Source organism: Miniopterus natalensis, chromosome 16, assembly GCF_054644295.1.
Source record: "Miniopterus natalensis isolate mMinNat1 chromosome 16, mMinNat1.hap1, whole genome shotgun sequence".
Classification (NCBI taxonomy): Eukaryota; Metazoa; Chordata; class Mammalia; order Chiroptera; family Miniopteridae; genus Miniopterus; species Miniopterus natalensis.
Genome location: NC_142096.1, coordinates 19,517,651 through 19,541,601, shown reverse-complemented (window position 1 = coordinate 19,541,601; position 23,951 = coordinate 19,517,651). Strand labels below are relative to the sequence as shown.

Below are 23,951 nucleotides of genomic sequence, written 5' to 3'. Positions count from 1 at the left end.
ATTCTGTTCTCTACCCATAATTCCCAGTTGTTTTTAGGCTACATTTCATGGTTTCTTAGTCCTCGCAAGTTCCTTATACCAAGCAGTTATTTTTAATTTCTACAAAGACTTTATTATAGGACGAGACAAGACAGTGTAGTCCTTATTAGTGTGTCTTTGGGGGCCTCCTGGTCAGCTCACTCCCTAACCAGTGTATTTTTCTCTTAGGTGCTGTGACATGTATATGGATGAATGAACAGTGTAGCAGTATCATCACAGGAGGGGAAGACAGACAAATTATGTTCTGGAAATTACAGTATTAAGTGCCTTTTCTTCTCCTGAATATTAAATTGAACTCTATTTAATGTATTTTTAAACCAAACTTTTAAATGAACTGGTGAATGTGCAATGGTAGTAATTAGAAGTTTTACCACATAAGAAATTTGTGGTTTTAAACTTTCTAAATCATGGTGACTTCACTGAAAACTACTAGTTGCCAGCCTTTAAGGCAGATAAAGATACAGCAGCGTTAGGGAGAAAACATTACATTTGTAAGGCAGATGATCATCCCAGATGGTCAGAAGACAGGTTTCAGGGACAGAGTGAATAGCTAAGAGATGCTAAACTGGGCTGAGGAAACATTCAGAAAGCCAAATTTTCCAAGAAAATGTGCAGTATTCTCCACTACTTCTGAGTCCCTCTATTTTGTCTTCCTGTTTTACACAATTGCTGCCCATTGGGTTTGGTATGTGTGTTTTCATGGAGTGGTTACTTTCTATAACCTACTGTCCCGAGTCTAAGGACCTGGGGAGGGAATAGCAGTTCTTATAACAGCAAGCTTACTGTATAGGAACAGTGTATTTCATTACAGCTATTAAATGCTCATCTTTTCTACATTAAAAATATTTTTCTGTAATGAAACCAGTTTTCACTGTCTTATTTAAGTGATTTATTACAGCAACTAGTACCTTTTAACTTAAAGTATCGATTCTCTTAGAAAACCATACTTAGTGATGTGAATGTTCTTCTTACATTTGGAACCATCTTCAGACCCAACTCCAGACAGCAAAGTAGATAAACTGGGAAACACTGTTGGTTTGCTTTTCTAAATTTCAAACAAGGTAAGCTGTAAAGCAGTAACACTGGTTTTCTTTTCTGAACCACAGTAACAATGTGATTTTAAATTTTTCTATGTTCTTTAAAAATATTGTTGTATCTTGTAGGCAGTATGGCATAGGGGAAAAATTGAACCAGACCAGGGTGATAGAATTTTCACTCAGTTTTAAGTGTCATAAACATTATTTGGTCTTGGGTATCGCTAGGGAGAATAGAATCAAGCCTCACTGAGTTCCTGGTGTTCAGCCTGAGGGTTGCAGACCTGTCCATCAGGTTCACAGCTGGAATCACCTTTCCTGATACTCCTGCTCTCCTAACCCAGGGGGCTTTTCTCAGGACCCTGGATGTCAGCTGCTGCGAAGATGACTCTCCCACAGACCTCAGGTGAATCTCACATGTCTGTTTTCTAGGTCATGCACTAGTTTGGTGAAAGCCATGGACAGTTTCCAAATGATGCAATAATAGACAGTCTGACTAAATTTTAACTTTATACATATTTAATTGGAATAGGCATAAACCAAAAAAGAAAAAAAAAAAATCAGGATAAAGTGTCAATGCCATTTTGTTTGCAGGGAGGAGTCAGGAAATAGAACAAATTACCAGGTAAACATTGTAAGACCATTCCAAAGTAGTTAGGTTACATAATGTTGAGTAAAATGTCAAAATCAGCTTTATCCCACTTAATCTATAAATGAAAAAAAGAAGTCAAAAGTTTATCCTACTTAGTATAACAATTTTTACATTAAATATATAGTAATTCATCTATCAGAAAAGGATACCAGTAACTTTGAGAAGTTTCCATTACACAATTACTAGAAAATCTCAAATGCAACTAAGCAGCTATGCTACAGCTCAGGATGTACCAATTAACTAGATCTGGGATAATGTACATTTCAGTTTAACACAGAACTGCATTATGAGTGTTAGAAAGGCAGCAATAGTTATATTTTGGCTTTTATTCTAGATGCTTAACATAGCTAAGGCAGCAGTTCAAGCATATTAAGTGAAGGTAGTTAAATTTAATGATAATACAATCTCTTTCAACCTACATACACTGTATAATGCTTATTACATGGAATGAAACCAGTGTTATTTAAATTGGTATTTTGCACACACACACACTACAGAGAGAAAAAAACTATCAAAAGCAATCATTCTAAATGTACTATGGTAACAATAAAAATGCATATATACCATAGAACTAAAGTAATATGAACAGCACTACTTGATTTCTAGGATAAAGGTGACTGGTTCTAACACAAACCTAAGCCTGTATCAGTCATTCTAATCATAATGGCTTGTAAAAGCATCAGGTTTCCAGTAGAGAAACTAATCAATGAAAGTCAGTAAATCTTTTGCAAGTTTCACATCTGTAAAACCAGGATAAGGCTACAACTATTCTGAAGTCTGAACAAGGTATCAGATCCAACAGTTAAGATTCCCAGCCATACTGTGAGATAGGAAGGACCTCATGCAGCATATGCTCTCTGGCTCCTAGAAAGCTTCCTGTGCATAATATAAGTGAAGTTGCCAAAGAAGTAAACTGGAGAAGTTCAGCCAAGTTTCCATTGTGTCATGATTTAAACCTCAGGAATGGTGTGGTCCATCAGGCTTTTCACAATGCTTGGTGCCATCCTACAAGAGAGTCACTTTTATTAAATACTGAAGTTTGGGTGTTTTTTTTTCCCCAAAAATGCTATGCTGATCCAATTCAAACTTAGCACCCGTTAGCATCAAGTGGGATGGAGGGGAGGGGGAGAAACATCTTTTCAATGAGTTCTAAGGGTCTCACGTAACCTACTTGTTTTGCAAATATCCAGTGTGAAAGGCTATCTGTATCTTGGTAAAAGTTAGATAAGATACAAGTAAGTCTTTGTATATGAAGGCTGGTGGTTTTTAAAAGAAAATGAGAATGCTGTTATGAACTGGGAGGGAAATTGGGGGAGGGACGCCTATCACTCATTTAAGAATAGAGAACTGTAGAACCATTAGTCCTGACAGTAACTCCTTTTTTCATAGCCAAAGAGTAGCTAGCTGCTTTCTACCCAGAAGCTGAAACTAACAAAAATTTCATTACAGGTGTGTTATGTTTCTGAATCTTTTGAATCTTATTTCCACATGCAAAACAGATTCTGAAAAAAGGATTCTAAGTTGGCTTGGCAAAAACAGCTGCTAGAGCCAGGATTTTAAAAGGTCCAGGGAAGATAACCCTTGCAGCCCCTTTCCTAGTCTCCCTTCTCAGCTTTCCAGTCCTCACCCCCCCACACACCTCCACACACCACCCTCCCACACACCTACCTGCCTCCTGAGATACTCGAGAGAATAAAAACTGTGACTCCTAACATCCAGTAGGCAAGAATTTGCCATCATGGACCACCCTGAGATTTCCACTGAGCAGAACTATAGGCAGCATGCAACTGCAGTCCATCTTACTGAAAATTGGAAGCTGAAGTGAAAGCCTACCCACCTCTGCTCATATAACCTTTTCCTACTAGGAAGTATCAAAACTTCGGGAAGTGTATGGTGAATTTTATTCCATACTTGGGAAGTTGTGAGGGGTCATCCTTACCAAACAATTCCTCTGATTTAAACAATTTACTCCAAGTTTTTAGATAAATACCAATGTCATCCCTTAGGTAAAGAACCAAAAGTTTGGGAATTAAGAGAAAGCACAGTGCTCATATTACGACACACAACCATAAGCATCAAGTCAAAGAACTGTCCACTTACCGTTTAATAATGTGTTCAAAGATAAAAGCAGGCATGATTGTAATAGTAACTACAGTCCCAGATGTTGACAATATGTCTGCAATTTGAGAGTCCTATTGAAAACACATAAATTTATTCCACAGATGTTTTATTCAATAAAAATAAAATTACGTTGTTAAAGAAATGTATGTCCTCTTATGTTTTGCTAATATCTCTCAAATCCTGGCCCTTGGTAATTACAATTTTTTTCTAGTTTTCCTTAAGTTTAATTCTGTAGAATCACAATTTTACAGGCGATAACAAAATTGCTAAGTAAACTTGAGTTAACCAAAGTTTGTGAAATAAATAAGCAGGTCATAATGAAAACCTTTAGACGTTAAAATAGCCCTACTTAGGAATTTGTGGAAGGAAAAAAACTATAAAGACTAATAATATGAACAGAAACTATTACTTGTGTCCTACAAACCAGACTGAAAAAAGTTGGACATTCATTCAAAATGCCATCAAAATCTTCAGTGGCTATGTCTCCACAGAATTCTAGTTCAAGATACTTCAGAGATCATCTAGTCCAGCCCTGTTGTTAAAGGAACAATAATTCCGGATAATTCCTTTGGCCTGAGTACAGCTAGCACAGAGCATAGGAGAGCCCCAGGTCCCAAATCACATATCTCCCCCCATGTTTCTATATTCTGGAGGTCAATATGAAAACAGCACCACCTAAATAGACAAATGAAAAAGACATCTGCTAAAATAAAACCAGCAGAACAAGACAAGTTCTGTTCCTTACCTTCAATCCAATGACATTCTGTCCATTAATTTCACAGATGTTATGTTCTGTGAGAAGACCATTTCTGGCTGCAGAACTGTCTTTTACTATGGATGTTATTTTTCCATTTTTAAAGATAAAACCAACATGTCCAGTACTATCCTTATGCATAGTAATTGTGCGTTCAAAGGGCCTGTAAACATAATGGGTTCGATTAAAAACTGCATGGCAAACATTTTAATGGAATTCTGTTCTGCCGTACTGGATGCTTTGTTATAATAAACTCAGTGTTTCTAAGAAGAGCAACTAAGTATGGCTGTGATATGGCACATTCACAGAACATCTTAGCATAACAGATTATAGTTGACCCTTAACAATGCGAGGGGTTAGGAGCACTGACGCCCATTCAGTTGAAAATCTGCATAGAACTTTTGACTCTGCATAAACTTAACTATAGTCGGCCACCCTCACTTACAGATTCCCAACAGCAGCTCAAAAATATTGAACCTTGTACAATACAGGTTTGAACTGCCCGGGTCGGAATAGTAACTAAATCCGTGTATCAGTGGACCCATCCATGTGTAAGAGTCAACTATATATTTTTTAATTTATGCATTATAGTTTGCCTAAATTACTAATCAAGATTTCCTTCTTGTAAGTATTCAAGACTTAACTGGCTTCTAGAAAGCTCCTTTTAGAAAGGAAGGCATGCAATTATTAGAATAAGGCAGCTAGCTGTCTGCTCTCAAAAGCTACCATGCCAGTTATACTTGCTCACCTATCTGTAATTCTGCTGTAATGTCACATGGGTTTTCTGATAAACCTGTTTTTTCATAAAAGTAAGAACAGTCATATCTTCCTGTTGGTCCACGATACTATTTTCCTTAGATATAAAGCAAAAATGGCATTCATGTACAAAATGTTTACTAAATATCTACTATGTGTGAGAACTAGAAACACAAAAAGTAGACGTTTAACTTAGAAGAAAAACCCCAAAGCTAACAACATGACATAGGTCCGCCCTTAACACTTGTGAGGGGCATGGCAAGAAAATAAATGGAGGCCCATAGTTCATGTGCTAAATATTTAAGTTACAGATGGACTAAGGGCTAAGTAAAATATCCCACCTTGACAACTAGAGCCTCATAACCACCCAAAAACCCAGATTTGTTTTGGAGAACGTATAGATACTTGGGGTTCTGCAGGGGCCCTGAGTGTCTGAGCAGTAAATTGGAAAGTGAGGCCAGAGACACATGCTGCTTAGTTCTCCAACATACATTTTCTATTTTCTAGAGAAACAGATTAAAGACAGGAAAGTAACTTCTTAGACAATGTGTTTCTATAAGCTCTGAAAAAGTGTAAGCAAAACAAGAATGCTATAAACCAAACTATACGAAAAATCTGCACCACACAATTTAAGACTCTTAAGGTTCATCAATAACATTTGAATATTTTCTACAACAAAAATACTTATATTCACAGAATGTGAAAAGCCCAAGAAAAAGGAAAACTGGTCTTAAATTTGAACTGCTTGCTCAACTTACCTGTCACGAATAGTCATCGTAATCTTCTCTCCAAAAGCCTGTTTGAGCACCTTATGTGCTTTATCAGAGCTCCAGCCTGCACAGTTTTCCCCGTTGATCTGCAGTACCTGGTCCCCGAATCTCAGACCAACCAATGAGGCTGGAGAATTTGCCTGGACTAGCTGAACAAATATACCCTAGAGAGTAAGAAAATACTTTGGTCATTTACCATTGTTATGATACAGTTTTAAAATGAAAATTAGGAACCAACTGTTTAGGTTAGGAATTTTTTTTTATTTAAAAAAAAAAAATTATGTAAGTATATGTGTCATTATCTCCAAAACAAGAAATTGAAAATTTTATCAGCGCTAGAATCCCAAGAAATAAGGCAAAAAAGTTAAGATCTCAGTAATAATTTACACCTCAAATCATGACCCATTAGCCCAACCTTAATCACCCCCTTTATCTTGAAATAAAAAGACTACGGAAAACAAAGCAGGATTACTATAATAGAAGCAAGCTTCTTTAAGTCTGACAATACTAAATAGGTATTAGCCACATGATTATTTAGGAGGAAAGCAAGTCAAGGAAGTGTTAAAAGTTTTGTGATTTCTTTTACGGTTTAAAAAAATGATAGTTTAAGGTCATAACTACCTTTTGAGCTGAAGGATTCCTTTACCCACTAACTAAATTATGCATAATCAAATAAGAGAGTAGAGTTTATTTAAAAGCCTAAAAAAGTGGGCACATTCAATACTGCTCCAGTTCTTATAAAGAATCCACTATGAAATAAAGAAAACTCAAGTATGTTTAAGATATTTTTACTTATATAAACTCAAGCTCAGACGGTGAACAAAATATAAACAAGTACAGAAGAGTGAACCTGACAAAATCTGAAAGCATCTACAAGGCTAGACCCTTTCTATCATCTTAAGCTGGGTCAGACATGACTTCTGTCATGTGTCCTTGACTTCAGTGTAGGGCAGTACAGGAAAACTAGGCAGCATCTATAAAGTGGTCTGACCACTGAGCACTGGCCAAGTGGGCAAATCCACTGGAAAGAAAACTGCAGTCAGGGATAGGGGCCTATGAAGAGTATCTTGTTTCTTTAAGACAGAGGGAAGAGCGGAGAAGAAACCTTGGCTCAAGGGGCAGCAAATACTCTACTCACTGAAAAGGAAGGGAGAGTAGCAAAGTCAGAGCTTCCCAAAAAAGCACACTGATGTTTCTTGAGTAAACTACAAGTGTGCAAAGACATCGATGCCCTCACCCCCTGGGTAGGCAGTTGGAGATTCCTCCCAAGATCAGCCCCAGCCATTTGCCACAATGTACCACACTCATTATTTTCTATGTGAACAGGTTGGACACAATGAGCTGAGATCCCAGTACTCAAAAGGAACCCAATAAGGCAATATCTAAAACCAAAAATCACAGTAAAGACTTGGCAAGTACTTAACAATCCCGAATGCTTCTTCAGAGAGTAACCCTGTTTAATTTCTTCAGTATAGTAAAAGGGAGACTGGAAGTAATGGCTTTCCTAATTAGAAAGTCACCTTTGCTCAAAAAATGGCCTATTAAATTCAAATTAAAGGATGGAAATAACAAAACTGCAACACCACAACAAGTTAAATGATCATCCTTTGTTTTAAAAATACTCATCATAAGACCACTGATTTTCACTGGGCAGTCTTTTAACTTCCACATCTGCTGCCCCATTTCGGGCCAGAGTTCTATCTGTATGAACCGTGCCGACACATGCAGTCCAGTGAGCTGTACTCCAGGGAGAGGACTAAAGGGTGCTCTTCACAAGGTAACGCTGGGAATCCCAACTCTGCTCTTCAGAACAGGGCATCTCCCAGGGGAAAAAATTCAAGTTAGCAGATTTAAAGTATTCTCAATTACAGAAACACCATTACAGTTTATTAAAGCATTTCAGTTTAAATTATTCTAACACTGATCACTTAATATCCTATAAACTATTTAGACAAATTCAAATAAATATTAAAAATACTTACATTATCTACTGATTTAAGCCTGAGTCCAATTTTTCCATCTTGATCCTTACACAAAATGACTTCACGAATCCCTTGCTTAATTTCTGCTCTACGAATTCCAACATCATTACCAGTTACAGGAGCCACCATATAGTTCATGCTGGAAGGTCTTGCTACCAACTGCTGACAAAAAGATACAGAATGTGTCAATACTTACAAACATTCTCCGTGAGAAAAAAGAAAATGATGAATAACTTGAATACACTCAGTTGTGGTTTCCCAAAAAAGTAATCCTGAAATTACTTCCTTCGGATGGTTTGATTAATGTAAAAATGACCCTGGTCAGGTAACTTATTCCCACATTTATCACCTCCAATAGATTCAATGACTTCCTCTCTGCCTGCTTGCTGCCTTCTAAATTCACTGCCATTTGTTTCATGTGTACTGTGGCTTGCTTTCAACTCAAATGAATGATCCTTGAACTTAAAGGCTATATCACACTTTTGAAACATATGCAACATTTTCCAGAGGGGTCTTTTATATAGTTTGATCTTCCCCAATCTCTTTACCCTTTAAGAGTTTCTATAAAAGGGCAACCTCCTTATCTCACAGTGCCACTGTGAGGATTAGAAAAAAAGTGCATGTTACGTAAGTGCCGCACACCAAATATTATTTCTCATCCCCTTCGATAAACATCTATGGATTAGCTAATTGCAGACACAAATCGGACTGCCCTAGAATAGCAGGGACCTGTGCCAGGTACCATACTTCAAGTTTCTCATTGTTTTCAAGTTTTCTTGACCAAAACTGGTTTCTTATTTTAAGTGGACCCTTTCCTAAACCAAAAAGACAGCGAGGGAAGAGCTTACCAAGGCTCAAATGGAATCTTTCATAAAAAGCTCTGATCTGCCTAAGAACTGGGATGGTCAAAACGGCAATCATAGGGAAGGAGGAACCTCAGCTACACATACACCACAGGTTGCAATTTTTTGTTCGGAATTCATGGTCATATAACACCATATTCTAGAACTGAGAGTCTAACAGGAGTCATGCACATTACACACAACTATACTAGGAATCAGAACAATGCCAGAAGACATCACTTATGAAGAATTACAAATATTCAGCTATGACACTGGAAAATCAGGTAATGGGATAGAAAAAGAAAAACTTCAGCCCGGCCAGGCGTGGCTCAGTGGTTGAGTATCGACCTAGGATCCAGGCGATTGGGGTTCGATTCCCAGTCAGGGCACATGCCCGGGTTGTGGGCTCGATCAATGACTCTCTCATCACTGATGTTTCTATCTCTGTGTCTCCCTCTCCTTTCCTCTCTCTGAAATCAATAAAGATATACTTGAAAAAAAAAAGAAAAATCAGAGGCAAATGGATTCTTTAGTTCAGGTAGAATATAGTGGGAAAAAGGGGACTTTGGAGTGGGTTTTACTTTTAAAAAATATTTTTTTCCAGCAAGTATTTTTAATTACCTAAATGTATTCCTACTTACCATGACCATTATGACGAACACATACTACCTCTGCCCCTTCTTCCATTCCCTGTAAGCAACCACCTATCTGGTGAGGGCTACTCCAAGAACCTTCTAGATAACCTCTCTGCTTCCACTCTTGTCCTTCTACTTACTGTGCATTCTCCACAAAGCAAGCACAGAAATCTTTTTTAAAAATCAGATTATACCACTCCCACAACTCAGATCACAGTCCCTTATCATGATCTAGAACAGGTGGGGAACCTTTTTTCTGTTAAGGGCTATTTGGACATTTATAACATCAGTCACGGACCATACAAAATTATTGCTGCTATGAAAAAAGCTGCTAGGTTTATTGCATTTTCAGTCTCACCTGCGGTTGTCTTGGCAGGGCCAAATGATTTCACGGGCCTTATATGGCCCACAGGCTGGACATTCCTCACCCCTGGTCCAGAAGGTCAAAGACTGCTACTGCCCTGACCACCTTGCAATGCCATCTCCTGCCGCATTTTGCCTTGTTTCCTATGCCTATCAAACAGGCCTTGTCTCTCAGGTCTACCAAGTTCATTTCTGCCTGATGGCCTTCAAGTTCTCTATCTACACACTATGGAATGTTCTCCACCAGACACTCACATACCTCACTCCATTTCACTCAGCATTCTGCTCAAATGTCAACCTTTCAGAGAGAAGGTACATGCTTGCCATACTCAGATATGCTCCTGGCACTTACTTGCTTACTCTTCTTCAGTGTGTCCTAAGTACTGGTTTGTTTGTTTAGAATGTGAGATTCACTAGTGGGAAGAGTTAACAGACATCCCCAACTATAAATCGGAAGAAACGAAACGTAGGGCACTAAAGAGCCTTGGTTCAGTCACTTCAAAGATAAAGGTTTAGGTCATCCCACTCAGTATTAAAAAAAAGGCCAGCTGAAGTGCTAAACAAGTGAAGAATGAAGAATGTATAGGAGAAAAGGGGAGTCTTAATATTGACTACTATGGCCTCCTGACCAGTTACCAAAATAAGAATCATAGCAGCTAGATTATCTTCTCTGCTGTATCTATTAATTGTCTGTAGATGTAGCAATTAATCTTTTCATTCCTCCCTTTTACTTAAATACCTGAATTGTTGGTAGTGGTTAACTTTATGATTTTATGATTAGGTTAAAAATATTCAGCCAGGAATGTGAATCCTTAAGAGTGGTAATTAACACCGCACAGTTCTTGACACCATGGAACACTGCCCTGAGATGGCCATGATAACGAGTATTGTGCTATTTTGGGGAAAAGGTAAGAGTAACCTCACTTTAGCAGAGGTAACTGGCTTAATTTTGTACACTCTGAGTTAAAAATGACTTTTATGTTTCTAAAAGTGTGCAAACAAAGAAAACAAGAATATGCAACAGAAGTCATGTGTAACCTAGCAAAACCTAAAATATTTACTATGGCTCCCTTAGGAGAAAATGTTTGCTGAACCTCAATTTTATGGAGAACTCCATCTTTTAAGGGGAAATTATAAAGTTGTTATTGCTGTCACGTGAAATTAGAATATTTGTAGAAGTGTAGGGATATAATGAGTGGTCAAAGGAGTAGGCAGTGCCAGGTAATAATACTGTCCCCGTGAGCTCCAAACCCACCCTCTAGACTCTACTTGGTGATGCTGGGGGTTGAACTGTGCAAATTACATTTTCCTTTGTCAGTGGGTTTCAGGTTGGCATCCACCAGGAAGCACTAGAGGGAGACTGGAAGGCTGGAGGAGGGACAAGTGTCTTGCTCTTTCTTGTTTGCTTCTGGTTCCTATTGGCATTGCCTAGTGACAACAGTTAATTCCACTTTCCAGAACTTGCTGACACTCCCAGAACCAACCTCACTGCAACCCCTCAGAAATACCAGCACTGCCAATGGTGTGCCCTCTTCCAAGGTCTGTGGCCCCCAGCTCCCTGGAGCTCTTCTCTCCCCAAGCTTCTAGGTTCTGCTAACTGCAACCTCTTCCCTAGGTTACTCCAATCCTAGGAGGAGGAGTGACTTTCTGCAATTACAGTTGTATTCCACTTTCGCTTTTCTCGATTCTTCAACCTGTCTAACTTATTAAATTATCGTTGTTAAGCTACCTACTGATTTGTTTTCCCAAATGAACCCTGATATAAGCAAGTTTTCAATAAATATTTGGTAAATAAATAAGTACCAGGTACTTTATTTACTACTGGGGTTATGGCAACAAGATAGACACAGACCTTGTCTTCGTGAAGTATTTAACCATAATTTCAGTGCTATAAAGTGCTGTGGTCTTAAAGCAATGACCTTAATAAAACACTAAGATACAATATATTTAAATCTAGAATTTGGCGTCTAATTACAAGGAACATTAGATCTCAAAACACTAAAAAATTATGAGGAAAAGAAGATATGACAGCCAGTACTTTGTAATGATTACTCAAGCAGCAGTTTAGTACTGTTTGCTGTAAAAGGCTGCTAGAGGGAATGAAAGAGACTACTGTGACAACCCAGGTTAGAAGTATAGAAACTTTGAATAGTTATATAGGACTGGAATGGATAAAATGAATACAAGAAACACGATGAAACAGAATCACTAGATCTTAGTAACTGACTAAATGCAAAGACAAAAGAGAATGAACTAGTTAAGGCATCTGAATTTTTAACTCCTAATAAATTAGAAAAGTGCTAAGAACACAAAGGAAATGAACTACTTAGAAGTAATATTCAGAAGGCAGTCTAAAATTTCCAAGAGAGGTCGATGCTAAAGTTACAAATCTGTGAGTTAACCACAAAGAGGAGAGCTTATATGATTTTATATAATTCAAAATGAATTACTCTATACATACCCCCTGAGTTGGTGCTCCAGGGACCATGGCCATATTTGCATGTATTTCTTCTCCATTTAAACTCAAGCCCATATATTGAGAAAGCTCCGGATACAATTTAGGATAGAGATCTAATATAAATAAATGAATGAATAAGAACATTGGCAGAATATTCAAAATGAAAACTGTTGTTATAATGGGCTTCCTACTTACAGTAATAATCTCGGGCTTCTTCAAATTCATAAGCGTAGAAATAATTTTTCCAAATAAATTGTCTTATCTTTCCTTTTTCTTAAACTGATTTGATTAGCAATTCTGTGAACCACTGATTCTCCAATATAGAACTGAGCAAAATGTCTATTGTCAAGACAGCTACTTTATAACTCCTTAATAAACATGGCTATGAAATGATTCTTCAATTAAAAACAACAACAAAGCTTGTAAATTTATTTAGTGTCATACCATTTTGAGAATGTTAACCCCATTCCAATAAAATCTTGGAAACGGTGTATTTAAATGTTAACAGCATTTAACTTAGTAGAGTAAGGAACTATTTCCAAAAGCTGCTTTTTACATGATTTATTTGTGACTTAATAAAATGGATTTTCTCAAAGCAATGTTATAAATATTATGAGGGGCCACAAAAACCTACTGAACACTCCTTTTGTATCTTGTCATATTTAGGGGCTCTCTCCTGAATCCCCAAGAACTTGGAAAGGGGACCAAGGAGGAGAATATGGAAACTAGGCAGAGATTCTAGCACTTAGTAAAGTCCCCCAAAGGGAGGCAGGTGGAAATTTCACTGCCCTCCCTCTTCTCCCCCCAGATAGAAGACAGTTCAGGAAGTTCAAGAGCGGCAGTATGGGCACAGTTCACATAAATGAATCGGTCTTAAGTTAGTAACTTATGAGGGCTAAAATTTAATTAACTTAATTTCATTAAGCCATAAAACAATCTTCATAATCATAGTTCACTTTCTTGATTAAAGGTTTAGGCTTTGAAATAACCATTTTTTTCTTCTTACTACTAGAGCTTTAACCACCAATTTTATGCTGAATAAAACTTTTTAAATCTTGGATTCCTTATTTCATCAAAAGAAGGCTTAAAGATTTCTGTTCAAGGAGAATGAACCGAAAGTATAAACTTACTTCCATCTTGAGAGATGGGAGCAGATGCTTCAGACAAAATTGCCGGGTTGGCAGGGTTTGCAGAAAAGGCACTTTGAGCCTGAAAAAGAAAAGAAAATTCTAACAATACTACTATATATGTACTTAAAATTCTTATATAATTTATCATTTTAATTCGGTATTTCCACAAAGAAACTAAAACAATGAAGTTGTACTCAAGGAAGTTTAATTTCAAACATTTCAGCAATATATTTTTCAAAGAAAATCTGTAAATCAAAAATATTTTTTGTATTCTAAATATTTAACACTATCACATAAAACCTAACTAAGCATCATACCACGTTTTATAACCAATATTTCATAGTGCTGCTGCAAATTAATGAAGTAATATTTTCAAAATGTATTAAAATGCATGACTACCCATTTTACGTTTTTATTATTCTTTTAATAGTCTAAAAATATTTTCTTTGCCTAACAAAAAAAGCTCAACCATATTCATATAAGTCATATCAGAAAAACACCTACATATTTAAATATTTACGTTGCTAATATTTATTTTGCCATTTTGGCATTTCCTACTGAAATAAATTTTATCTTCATTTTAGCAATAAGAAGTGGCTACGCTATATAAATACAAAAATATTACAAAGTATGCAAAATGCATACTTTATCCCTGACATAAAAAAATGATAATTTATAACTGTTAAACTTGCCAAAATCACTTTTACAAGGTATATACTATTGATGAAAATAGAAATTAGTCATTCTTTCAGATCCATCTGCAAATCCTTATCACTTAATGCTCTGATGTCATTAATGGCTTGTTATTCTTGAAGGCTAAATATCTCAGATAAAGACTTTTCAAACAGAAAATGTGTTTGTTCAGATGAACTTTATGGAAATAAAAACCACATGAGAAAAATACTGACAAAATAATGAAGAAAGAAGTAATAGAACATTTAAGATGACTGAGCAGGCCACTTAAAACAGTGAGGCATCAAAGCCTTGGCAGCTAATAATAGATTTCAGAGATTTGACAAACCATATTTTAATATCCATAGTGGACCTATGATGAAAAATGTGTTCACTGATCTCTCCCCCATATTTAACTACATTACTACAAGGTTAATAATTCCAGCCACATATTTGTTAATATTATTGCCAAGGTCTTTTCACCCTAAAAAGGCCAACAGTTTGCCTAAAAATACTTGTATTCTTAATGTTGCTTAAGACTTCTCATAGTTTGAAATAAACCTTTTATGCTCATTAACTAATTATTAAGAGGTAAATTTTGAGTACAGTAAATTGAGGTCAAGGCTGCAAATAAAATGATCGTTAGATAAGCAGCTTTGAAATATCAAACAACTCAGAATTTCATCACATTAAAAAGATTTTAGAAATAAAAGGTACAAGGAGTTTGATTTACCTTGTCAAATTAAAAGAATACACAGCAGATGAAAAAATTCTAAGTTTATAAGAGATCAAATTGAAAGTAAACTGGAATCAAAATGGAATCACTAAAAACTATTAAGTTATCACCAGTTAAAAGCATAATAAAAATTTACAAAATAGCAAGACTTGGTCGCAACCCAAAACTTTCTTAAGCAGAAACATGTCTCTAGAGCTAATACTTACTTGAAGGACTACAAAAAGTTTTGACTTAATGAGATGAGAAATACTGTAATCTCTAACAGTTATTTAGAGCACGAGCATGTGAAATGTCTGCTGCTTATATCTAAAAGGAAATAAAGCACTATGCTTTCCTTGTGCTTTCTCACCACTACTCTTCTATAAGCAGCATGTATAGTTCACTGTTTCTACCATTTTTAACTTCAAAAAGAAGACAAAGAATTATTTCAATGACTGGTCAAAGCTGAAGATCCAAAAGAACATTCTAATTTTAAGCAAAACTAGGACATCAAAAAGTTGGAGTGTATTTTATCAACTTATACATATGCTATATTTAAACCTGTCATAAAATCTAGCTATCATTGAGTATATCCCATGCCCATTAATTCTCAGTGAACAAACAGCCTGGCCAGCATGGCTCAGCAGTTGAGCATCAACCTAGGATCCAGGAGATCATGGTTCGATTCTCAGTCAGGGCACAAGCCTGGGTTGAGGGCTTGATCCCCAGTAGGGGCCGTGCAGGAGGCAGCCGATCAATGACTCTCTCATCATTGATGTTTCTGTCTCTCCTCCCTCCCTTCCTCTCTAAAATGTACGACATAGTATAAGGGAGGAAAAGTACTTAAAACAACTTAAACATACCTGAATTACTTTGTCTACCTTCAGATCCTCGAGAGATGGGTACAGAGACATTTTTGCAGGATTTTTCTAAAGAAAAAAACAAACAAAAATTTATATAATTCAAATTTCATAAAATGGCCTAAAATATTTTTTCAAATGTTCATTGGACCCCAATGGTAAATAGGCATGACCGTGTTTTCTAGTGTATTGAAAATTAATAAGCATTCGGATGGTTCATTTATGGTGTCAAAGAACATATACACTTTGATAAAAGTCCTAAACAGTCTTCCAAAGCGATGTTTCTCAAACATGGCTAATCATCAGGCCAGAATTACCTGGGCACTAAAAATAATTCCCAGGCTGACACACATTTCATGGAAGAACAGTGGAACTCTTCTTTTTAATAAATATCCACGGAGATTCTGATGATAAGCCACTGAGAAATATGGCCATATAAAGCCTACTCTAAGAAAAATCATTTCTTATCTAAAATATTCTATTTCACACCTATTAGCCTGGAAAAATCCAAAGTTTGACAACACTATCTGATAATAAGGCTTTGAGAAACACGCACACATTATTCATGGAAGTGTAAACTAGTACAATTTCCATAGACTGACATTGCAGTATCTACCAAAATTACAAATGCAGATACCCTCCAATCCAACAATACCACTTCAGTTCTTTTAATCTACAAATATATTTGCACATAAAAAGTGACATACGTAAAAGTTTATTCACTGAAGCACCAACTGTAAGAGCAGAACACAAGAAATAGAGCAGGAAGTTCTATACACACTAATATTGAAAGGGATTCAATATGTTACCATTAACTGGGAAAACAAGCATATTTAGAGAAGTGTACCATAAAATATGCTAACATTTGTGTTAAAAGGAAGGGGGAACTTAAGAAACTAGAAAAAAGAGTACCAACCAAACCCAAAGCTCGCCTAAGAAAATAATCAAGATTAGAACAAAGAAAAATGAAATAGAAAATTGAAAAAAACAGAGAAAACTAACGAAACCAAAGTTGGTTCTTTGACAAGATCAACAAAACTGACAAACCTTTAGCTAGACAGACTAAGAAGTAAAAAGAGAAAACTCAAAACACTAAAATCAGAAATGAAAGTGGTAAAGTTACATGGACCCTAAGAAATAAAAAGGCTTGTTAGAGAGTACTATGAACAACTATATGCCAAAAAATTTCATAACCTAGACAAAATGGACAAATTTCTAAAAACACAAAACTTACCAAGACTGAATGAAAAAGAAATAGAAAATCTGAATAGACCTATAACTAGTAAAAACATGGAATCAGTATCAAAATCTCCCAACAAAGAAAAGTCCTGAACCTGACGGCTTCACTGGTGAGTTCTACTAAACATTAAAAAAGGATTAATATCAACCCTTCTCAAAATTTTACTAAAAAATGAAGAGGTGGGAACATGTCCTAACTCGCTCTATGAAGACAGCATCACCCTGATAGCAAGGCTAGAACAGAGATACTGTAAAAAAGACTACTACAAACCAAAATCTCTCAGGAACATTGATGCAAAAATCCTTAACAAAATACTAGCAAACAGAATTCGACAGCATGTTAAAAGGAGTATACAACTATATAAACCTTTAGCAAGTATGATTATTGCTGGAAGAGCAGGATGGTTCAACACATGAAAATTGATCAAAGTAATGTTACATCAACAAAAGGGGGAGAAATCACATGATCATTTCAACTGATGCAGAAACAGCATTTAATAAAACTCAACAATCTTTTATAATAAAAACACTCAACAAAATAGAAATAGAGGGAAACTACTTCCATGTAATAAAAACCACACATGAAAAATCCACAGGAAAGATACTCAATGGTAAAAGACTAAATACTTTTCTTCTAAGATCAGGAACAAGGCAAGGAGGCATACTTTCACCACTTCCATTCAACAGAGTTCTAGCCACAGCAATTAGGCAAGAAATTAAAAAGAGAAATAATTGGAAAAGAAGTAAAATTATCTGTTTACAGGTGATAATGATCTTATATGTTTAGGGTATAGAAAACCCTAGACTACACACACAAAACACACACAGCTGTTAGAATAAACAGATTCCGCTGGATACAGTCAATGCATAAAAATCAGTTGCATTTCTATACATAAACAACAAGCAATCTAAAAAGGAAATTGCAAAAACAATTCCATTTACAATAGCATCAAAAAATAAAATACTCAGCAATTAATTTATTCAAAGAGGTGAAAGAACTGCACAATGAAATCTACAAAGCAATGCTGAAAAAAATTAAAGATGATATAAATAAATGGAAGCACATCCCATGTTCATTAATTAAGGCTTAATATTGTTAAAATGTCAATACTATCCAAAATGACCTACAGATTCAATGCAATCCCTATCAAAATATTTATGACTTTTTTTCAAAAAAAGAACACTGGAGGACTCACACTTCCTGATTTCAATATGTACTATAAAACTACAGTAATCAAAACAGTATGGTATTGGCAATAAAGACACAAAGACCAATGGAAGAGACTAGAGAGTCTAGAGATAAGCTTCAGATATATGATAAACTGATTTCTGATAAAGGCGTCAAGACCATTCAATGAGAAAAAGACAGTCTTTTCAACAAATGATGCTGGGAAAATTGCACATATATTTGCAAAACAATAAAGGTGGACCCTTACCTAACACCATATAAAGAAATTAACTCAAAATGCAACAAAAACCTAAATGTAAGACCTAAAACAATAAAACTCTTAGAAGATAATATAAGACAAAAGATTCACAATGTTGGATTTGGCAATGATTTATTGGATATGACACCAAAATCATAGATAATAAAAGAAAAAGTAGACATATATACTGTACTTCATAAAAATTTTTTAATTTTGTGCAGCAAAAGGCACTATGAACAGAGTAAAATGGCAACCCACAGAATGGGAGAAAATATTTGCAAATCATATATGATACAGGATTAACATCCAGGATATTTAGAGAACTCCTAAAACTCAACAACAACAAAAATTGGCCAAGAATTTGAATGGACATTTCTCCCAAGAAGATACAGAAATGGCCAAAAAGCGCATGAAGATACTCAACATCACCAATCATTATGGAAATACAATCAAAAGTAGGAGATACCACCTCACACCCAATGGCTACTATCAAAAAAAAAAAGAGAGTTGGTGAGAATGTAGAGGAATTAGAACCCTTGTACTGTTGGTGGGACTGTAAACTTATATAGCCCCTGTAGAAAACAATATGACAGTTCCTCAAAAAATTAAAAACAGAAATACCATATGATCCAGCAATTCTACTTCTGGGCTTATACCCGAAAGAAATGAAATCTGGGTCTGAAGAGATTATTTCTATACCTATGTTCATAGCAGCATTATTCACAACTGCTCACACATATAAGCAACCCGAGTGTCCATGGAAGGATGAATGGCTAAGCAAAATGTGGCATATTCATACAATAAAATATTATTCAACCTTAAAATGGAAGGAAATTCTGCAACATGCTACAACATGGATGAACCTTGAGGACATTACACTAAGTAAAAGAAGCCAATCACAAAAAGACAACTACTATATAATTTCATTTATATGAGGTACCTAGTCAAAATCATAAAGACACAAAGTAGAATGGCGGTTGCCAGGGGCTGGAGGAGGAGAGAATGAATGGGAAGTTACTGTTTCGTGGGTACAGAGCTTCAATTTTACAAGGTGAAAAAAGTTCTAGGGATGGGTGGTGGTGGTGATGATGGTTGCAGTGTCAAAGTATTTAATACCACTGAACTGTACACTTAAAAATGGTTATGATGGTCTTTATATTACATGTATTATAAAAAAAAAAAAAAGGGAAGAAAAGAGGTGGAAATATATTTATATGTTTGTACAGATACAAAATATCCCTGGATGTATACTTAAGAAACATAAAATGGTTGGCTGCTACAGAACGGGAGTATGGTTGGCTGGAGAACCTAGAAGGGAGACTATATTATATACCTTTTTTATTGCTTAAATTTTGAGTCATGTTACCGCTCACCTCCTCAAAAACTAAATAAATGTACAAAAATTGTTTGCAGCAATGAGAAAGAAATTAAAAAGTGCTAATATAACTATTACCAGATGTAGGAAGTATTTTTAAAAGTTGTTTTGGGGGACTCCCTTTTTTTGAAACTCTTGGCATACTACCTTTAAAAAGTAACTAAATCTGGCAAAAACACGGGGGGGGGGGGGGAGGAAATAGTTGAGTCATGTGCAGTTTAAGGAAGTGGTTTTTTTATTGAACAGTACCCTCTAATGCCAACTATTAGGAAATTCTCCCCCTTTTGGTCACGATCCTATCCTTTCTTAAAATGCACAAAGGTAACTGAAAATTAATGTTGCCAAAGTTATATTTAGATTAATGCAGTTACTATTTCCTGGGCCTTTCAAAAGGCATTCCACTTCCTTATTTTTATTCTGTGGCACAGATCTTTTAATCTATCCTATTTACGTACCTTTTAAAGCACAAAAATTTACAAGACTAAGCTGGTAAAAGAGACCATCAAATTAAAACAGAAAACATTTTACTGTTTATCCACAGCTGTAAACAGAAAAACTAAAGACTGGACAAATTTGATTTTAAATTACATATATATCTGAGATAAAGCTAACAGGCTACAGCTGTTTTTCAGTGTCATTTTCCTTTTTAATCAAATGTTTTTTCTTTGAAGCAAGTAAATACTAAGTTTGATACACCAAATATACTTTCCAAGCAACGGACTTACATAATGGAAAACAACAGTCATTGTGTATGCATTTAACATACACAGACGGGGGAAACCTAGAAATTCCTTTCAAAAAACCAGTGGCACACATTCGAAGATTGATGATTAAATAATCCCACTCAGCGAAAAGGAACACTTGACGTGCACATGCCTTCGCTTTCCCAATATCACCAGGAAATCCTGAAACGCGAGCTGAGTCATGAGGTCTCGGGGGATGACTCCTTCTGGACACGCCCTGCGGGAAACGCTCCGCCCTTTCCTGCAACTTCTCCCGGAGCCCGCGCCGAGGCCGCCGCCCCCGCCCGCCCCGAAAGCCAAGGCGTCGCCCCCCCAACAAACACCCTCGGGCCGGCGAGGCCCCGCCGCCCCGATTAGCTCGGAGGAAGGAAGGCGACGCAGGACAGCCCCGGGGAACGCGGAGCTCGGCGAGACCCCGAGCCGGCGGCTCCCTCTCGGCCCAGAGGAACAAAAAGGGTCGCGAAGACCCGGAATGAGAGGGTCCCAGGGCGGCGGCGGGGCTCGCGCCCCCCCCGGCCCCACCTCCCGCCCCCCGCCTCGGGGGCCCGGGCCCGGAACCAGCGGGGTCGCGGGCCGGCAGAGCGCGCGGCTCAGGCAAACTTTACCCCCGGCCAGCTGGGCGCACAGAGGGCGCGGAGCCCGCTGAGGAGAGGGCGCCGCGCCGCCACCTTCCGAGAACCGTCGCGACGAGAGGCTCTCCGCGAAGTGACCCGCTCTCCGCTAGGTGGCCCGGGGTCCCCACGCGCGGGACGCGGCGTGAGCGCCCCTCTCTCCCCGCCGGGGCTGCTCACCTGGGCCTCCGGGGACCGCTGGCCGCCGTCACCGCCTCCGGTCACCAGCACCGACTTCCCAAACCCGAGCGGACGAGCGCGCCGCGCCCCCGAGCGCCGCCCCCGCCTTCCGCCCGCGCAGGCGCGCGGCGCGCGGTCAGGTGACCCGTCTCCGTGGCAACGGGTAGCCGGGCGGCAGGAGCGAGCGGGGCCGTTCGCAGGGGCTGCTCCCGCCGCCGCCGGGACTGAGGAGCTCGTGCTCGCCGCCTTCTCCACCCTGCGCGTACCGGGGGTACCCCGGCGCGGGGCCGCGTGCTCCCCGCTGCGCGGCCTAAGCTCGGCGCCCCCTGCGTCCCGCGGCGGCCCGCACAGAAGGCGCCCGAGCCCCTGTCCCGGAGATGCCGCGGCCCTCCCCGCAGCTCCCAGCCCCCGCTCCCCCGCTGCCCCGGCCTCTCGGTGCTGTAACCTCTCTCTCTCTGCGCCTTGGCCGTGCGAGGCTGTGTGCAGCGGTGCGCGAACCGAGCAGCTGTGTCCCAGCAGAAGCTAGAAACTGTTTCCTGGGGGCTGTGTTCGGGCCCTGCCCTAAGACCTTGATTTGCATAGTATTTGGTCCTTAACATCAACTTATATGGCAGAGATACGTCTGCGCGAGCGTACGAAGAAACTGAGGCACAGCTTACTTAAGTTAGCTATTGTTGGGGGGAGCCCCAAAAGTCTAAAGTCAGGATTGATTCCAAAGAACTGGCACAGAGTCCTATTAAAATGCAGAAGAGCTTTCATGGGAACACCCCCGGGCCAAGCAGGGCCCTCCAGCGGCGCCGCGGGGAATTACCCGCACCCCCAGGACGGCTCTTTGTAGGGAGTGAAGAGCAGACCCACGCGGCGGGTGGTCCCTCGGGCCGCGGGAAGGGCGGTGCGTTTCCAACATAACGGCAGGCAGTTACCCGCGCTCCACGCGTTCATGAGCCCCCTTCCTAGGGCACGACAGTTATCACTGATGAGCCCCCTTCCTAGGGCACGACAGTTACCACTGATGAGCCCCCTTCCTAGGGCACGACAGTTACCACTGATGAGCCCCCTTCCTAGGGCACGACAGTTACCACTGATGAGCCCCCTTCCTAGGGCACGACAGTTACCACTGATGAGCCCCCTTCCTAGGGCACGACAGTTACCACTGATGAGCCCCCTTCCTAGGGCACGACAGTTACCACTGATGAGCCCCCTTCCTAGGGCACGACAGTTACCACTGATGAGCCCCCTTCCTAGGGCACGACAGTTACCACTGATGAGCCCCCTTCCTAGGGCACGACAGTTACCACTGATGAGCCCCCTTCCTAGGGCACGACAGTTATCACTGATGAACCCCCTTCCTAGGGCACGACAGTTACCACTGATGAGCCCCCTTCCTAGGGCACGACAGTTACCACTGATGAGCCCCCTTCCTAGGGCACGACAGTTACCACTGATGAGCCCCCTTCCTAGGGCACGACAGTTACCACTGATGAGCCCCCTTCCTAGGGCACGACAGTTACCACTGATGAGCCCCCTTCCTAGGGCACGACAGTTACCACTGATGAGCCCCCTTCCTAGGGCACGACAGTTACCACTGATGAGCCCCCTTCCTAGGGCACGACAGTTATCACTGATGAGCCCCCTTCCTAGGGCACGACAGTTACCACTGATGAGCCCCCTTCCTAGGGCACGACAGTTACCACTGATGAGCCCCCTTCCTAGGGCACGACAGTTACCACTGATGAGCCCCCTTCCTAGGGCACGACAGTTACCACTGATGAGCCCCCTTCCTAGGGCACGACAGTTACCACTGATGAGCCCCCTTCCTAGGGCACGACAGTTACCACTGATGAGCCCCCTTCCTAGGGCACGACAGCTATCACTGATGAGCCCCCTTCCTAGGGCACGACAGCTATCACTGATGAGCCCCCTTCCTAGGGCACGACAGCTATCACTGATGAGCCCCCTTCCTAGGGCACGACAGCTATCACTGATGAGCCCCCTTCCTAGGGCACGACAGCTATCACTGATGAGCCCCCTTCCTAGGGCACGACAGTTACCACTGATGAGCCCCCTTCCTAGGGCACGACAGTTACCACTGATGAGCCCCCTTCCTAGGGCACGACAGTTACCACTGATGAGCCCCCTTCCTAGGGCACGACAGTTACCACTGATGAGCCCGCTTCCTAGGGCACGACAGTTACCACTGATGAGCCCGCTTCCTAGGGCACGACAGTTATCACTGATGAGCCCCCTTCCTAGGGCACGACAGTTATCACTGATGAATCCCCTTCCTAGGGCGTGCCAGTTATCACTGATGAACCCCCTTCCTAGGGCACGACAGTTATCACTGATGAACCTCCTTCCTAGGGCACGACAGTTAATCACTGATGAACCTCCTTCCTAGGGCACGACAGTTAATCACTGATGAACCTCCTTCCTAGGGCACGACAGTTAATCACTGATGAACCTCCTTCCTAGGGCACGACAGTTAATCACTGATGAACCTCCTTCCTAGGGCACGACAGTTAATCACTGATGAACCTCCTTCCTAGGGCGTGCCAGTTATCACTGATGAACCCCCTTCCTAGGGCACGACAGT

General features: G+C 39.6%; 2 protein-coding genes across 3 annotated transcripts in view; one reads left to right on the top strand and one right to left on the bottom strand.

The window, feature by feature from the left end:
* NSMAF (neutral sphingomyelinase activation associated factor) overlaps positions 1 to 903 on the top strand; it is a 37,505-nt gene extending 36,602 nt beyond the window's left edge. Inside the window, exon 31 of the mRNA XM_087825390.1 lies at positions 208 to 903. Coding sequence (XP_087681516.1) covers positions 208 to 302 — 95 coding nt within the window. The 3' untranslated portion in view covers positions 303 to 903. The remainder of the gene's footprint in view (positions 1 to 207) is intronic.
* A 667-nt stretch (positions 904 to 1,570) lies between these two features.
* Positions 1,571 to 21,387, bottom strand: SDCBP (syndecan binding protein). 2 transcript variants are annotated; one of them, XM_087825389.1, is made up of 9 exons: positions 21,359 to 21,387; positions 15,787 to 15,852; positions 13,537 to 13,615; positions 12,410 to 12,519; positions 8,109 to 8,267; positions 6,115 to 6,290; positions 4,592 to 4,763; positions 3,826 to 3,917; positions 1,571 to 2,730 (listed from the first exon to the last, which is right to left on the bottom strand). In XM_087825389.1, the coding sequence occupies exons 2-9, from the start codon at positions 15,835 to 15,837 to the stop codon at positions 2,676 to 2,678; spliced, it is 894 nt and encodes a 297-aa protein (XP_087681515.1). In that variant the 5' UTR covers positions 15,838 to 15,852; positions 21,359 to 21,387; the 3' UTR covers positions 1,571 to 2,675. The 2 variants fall into 2 exon arrangements, with proteins under 2 accessions (XP_087681515.1, XP_087681514.1); XM_087825388.1 differs by having other exon boundaries at positions 8,109 to 8,270; positions 21,359 to 21,385.
* Between the last annotated feature and the right edge of the window lie 2,564 nt (positions 21,388 to 23,951).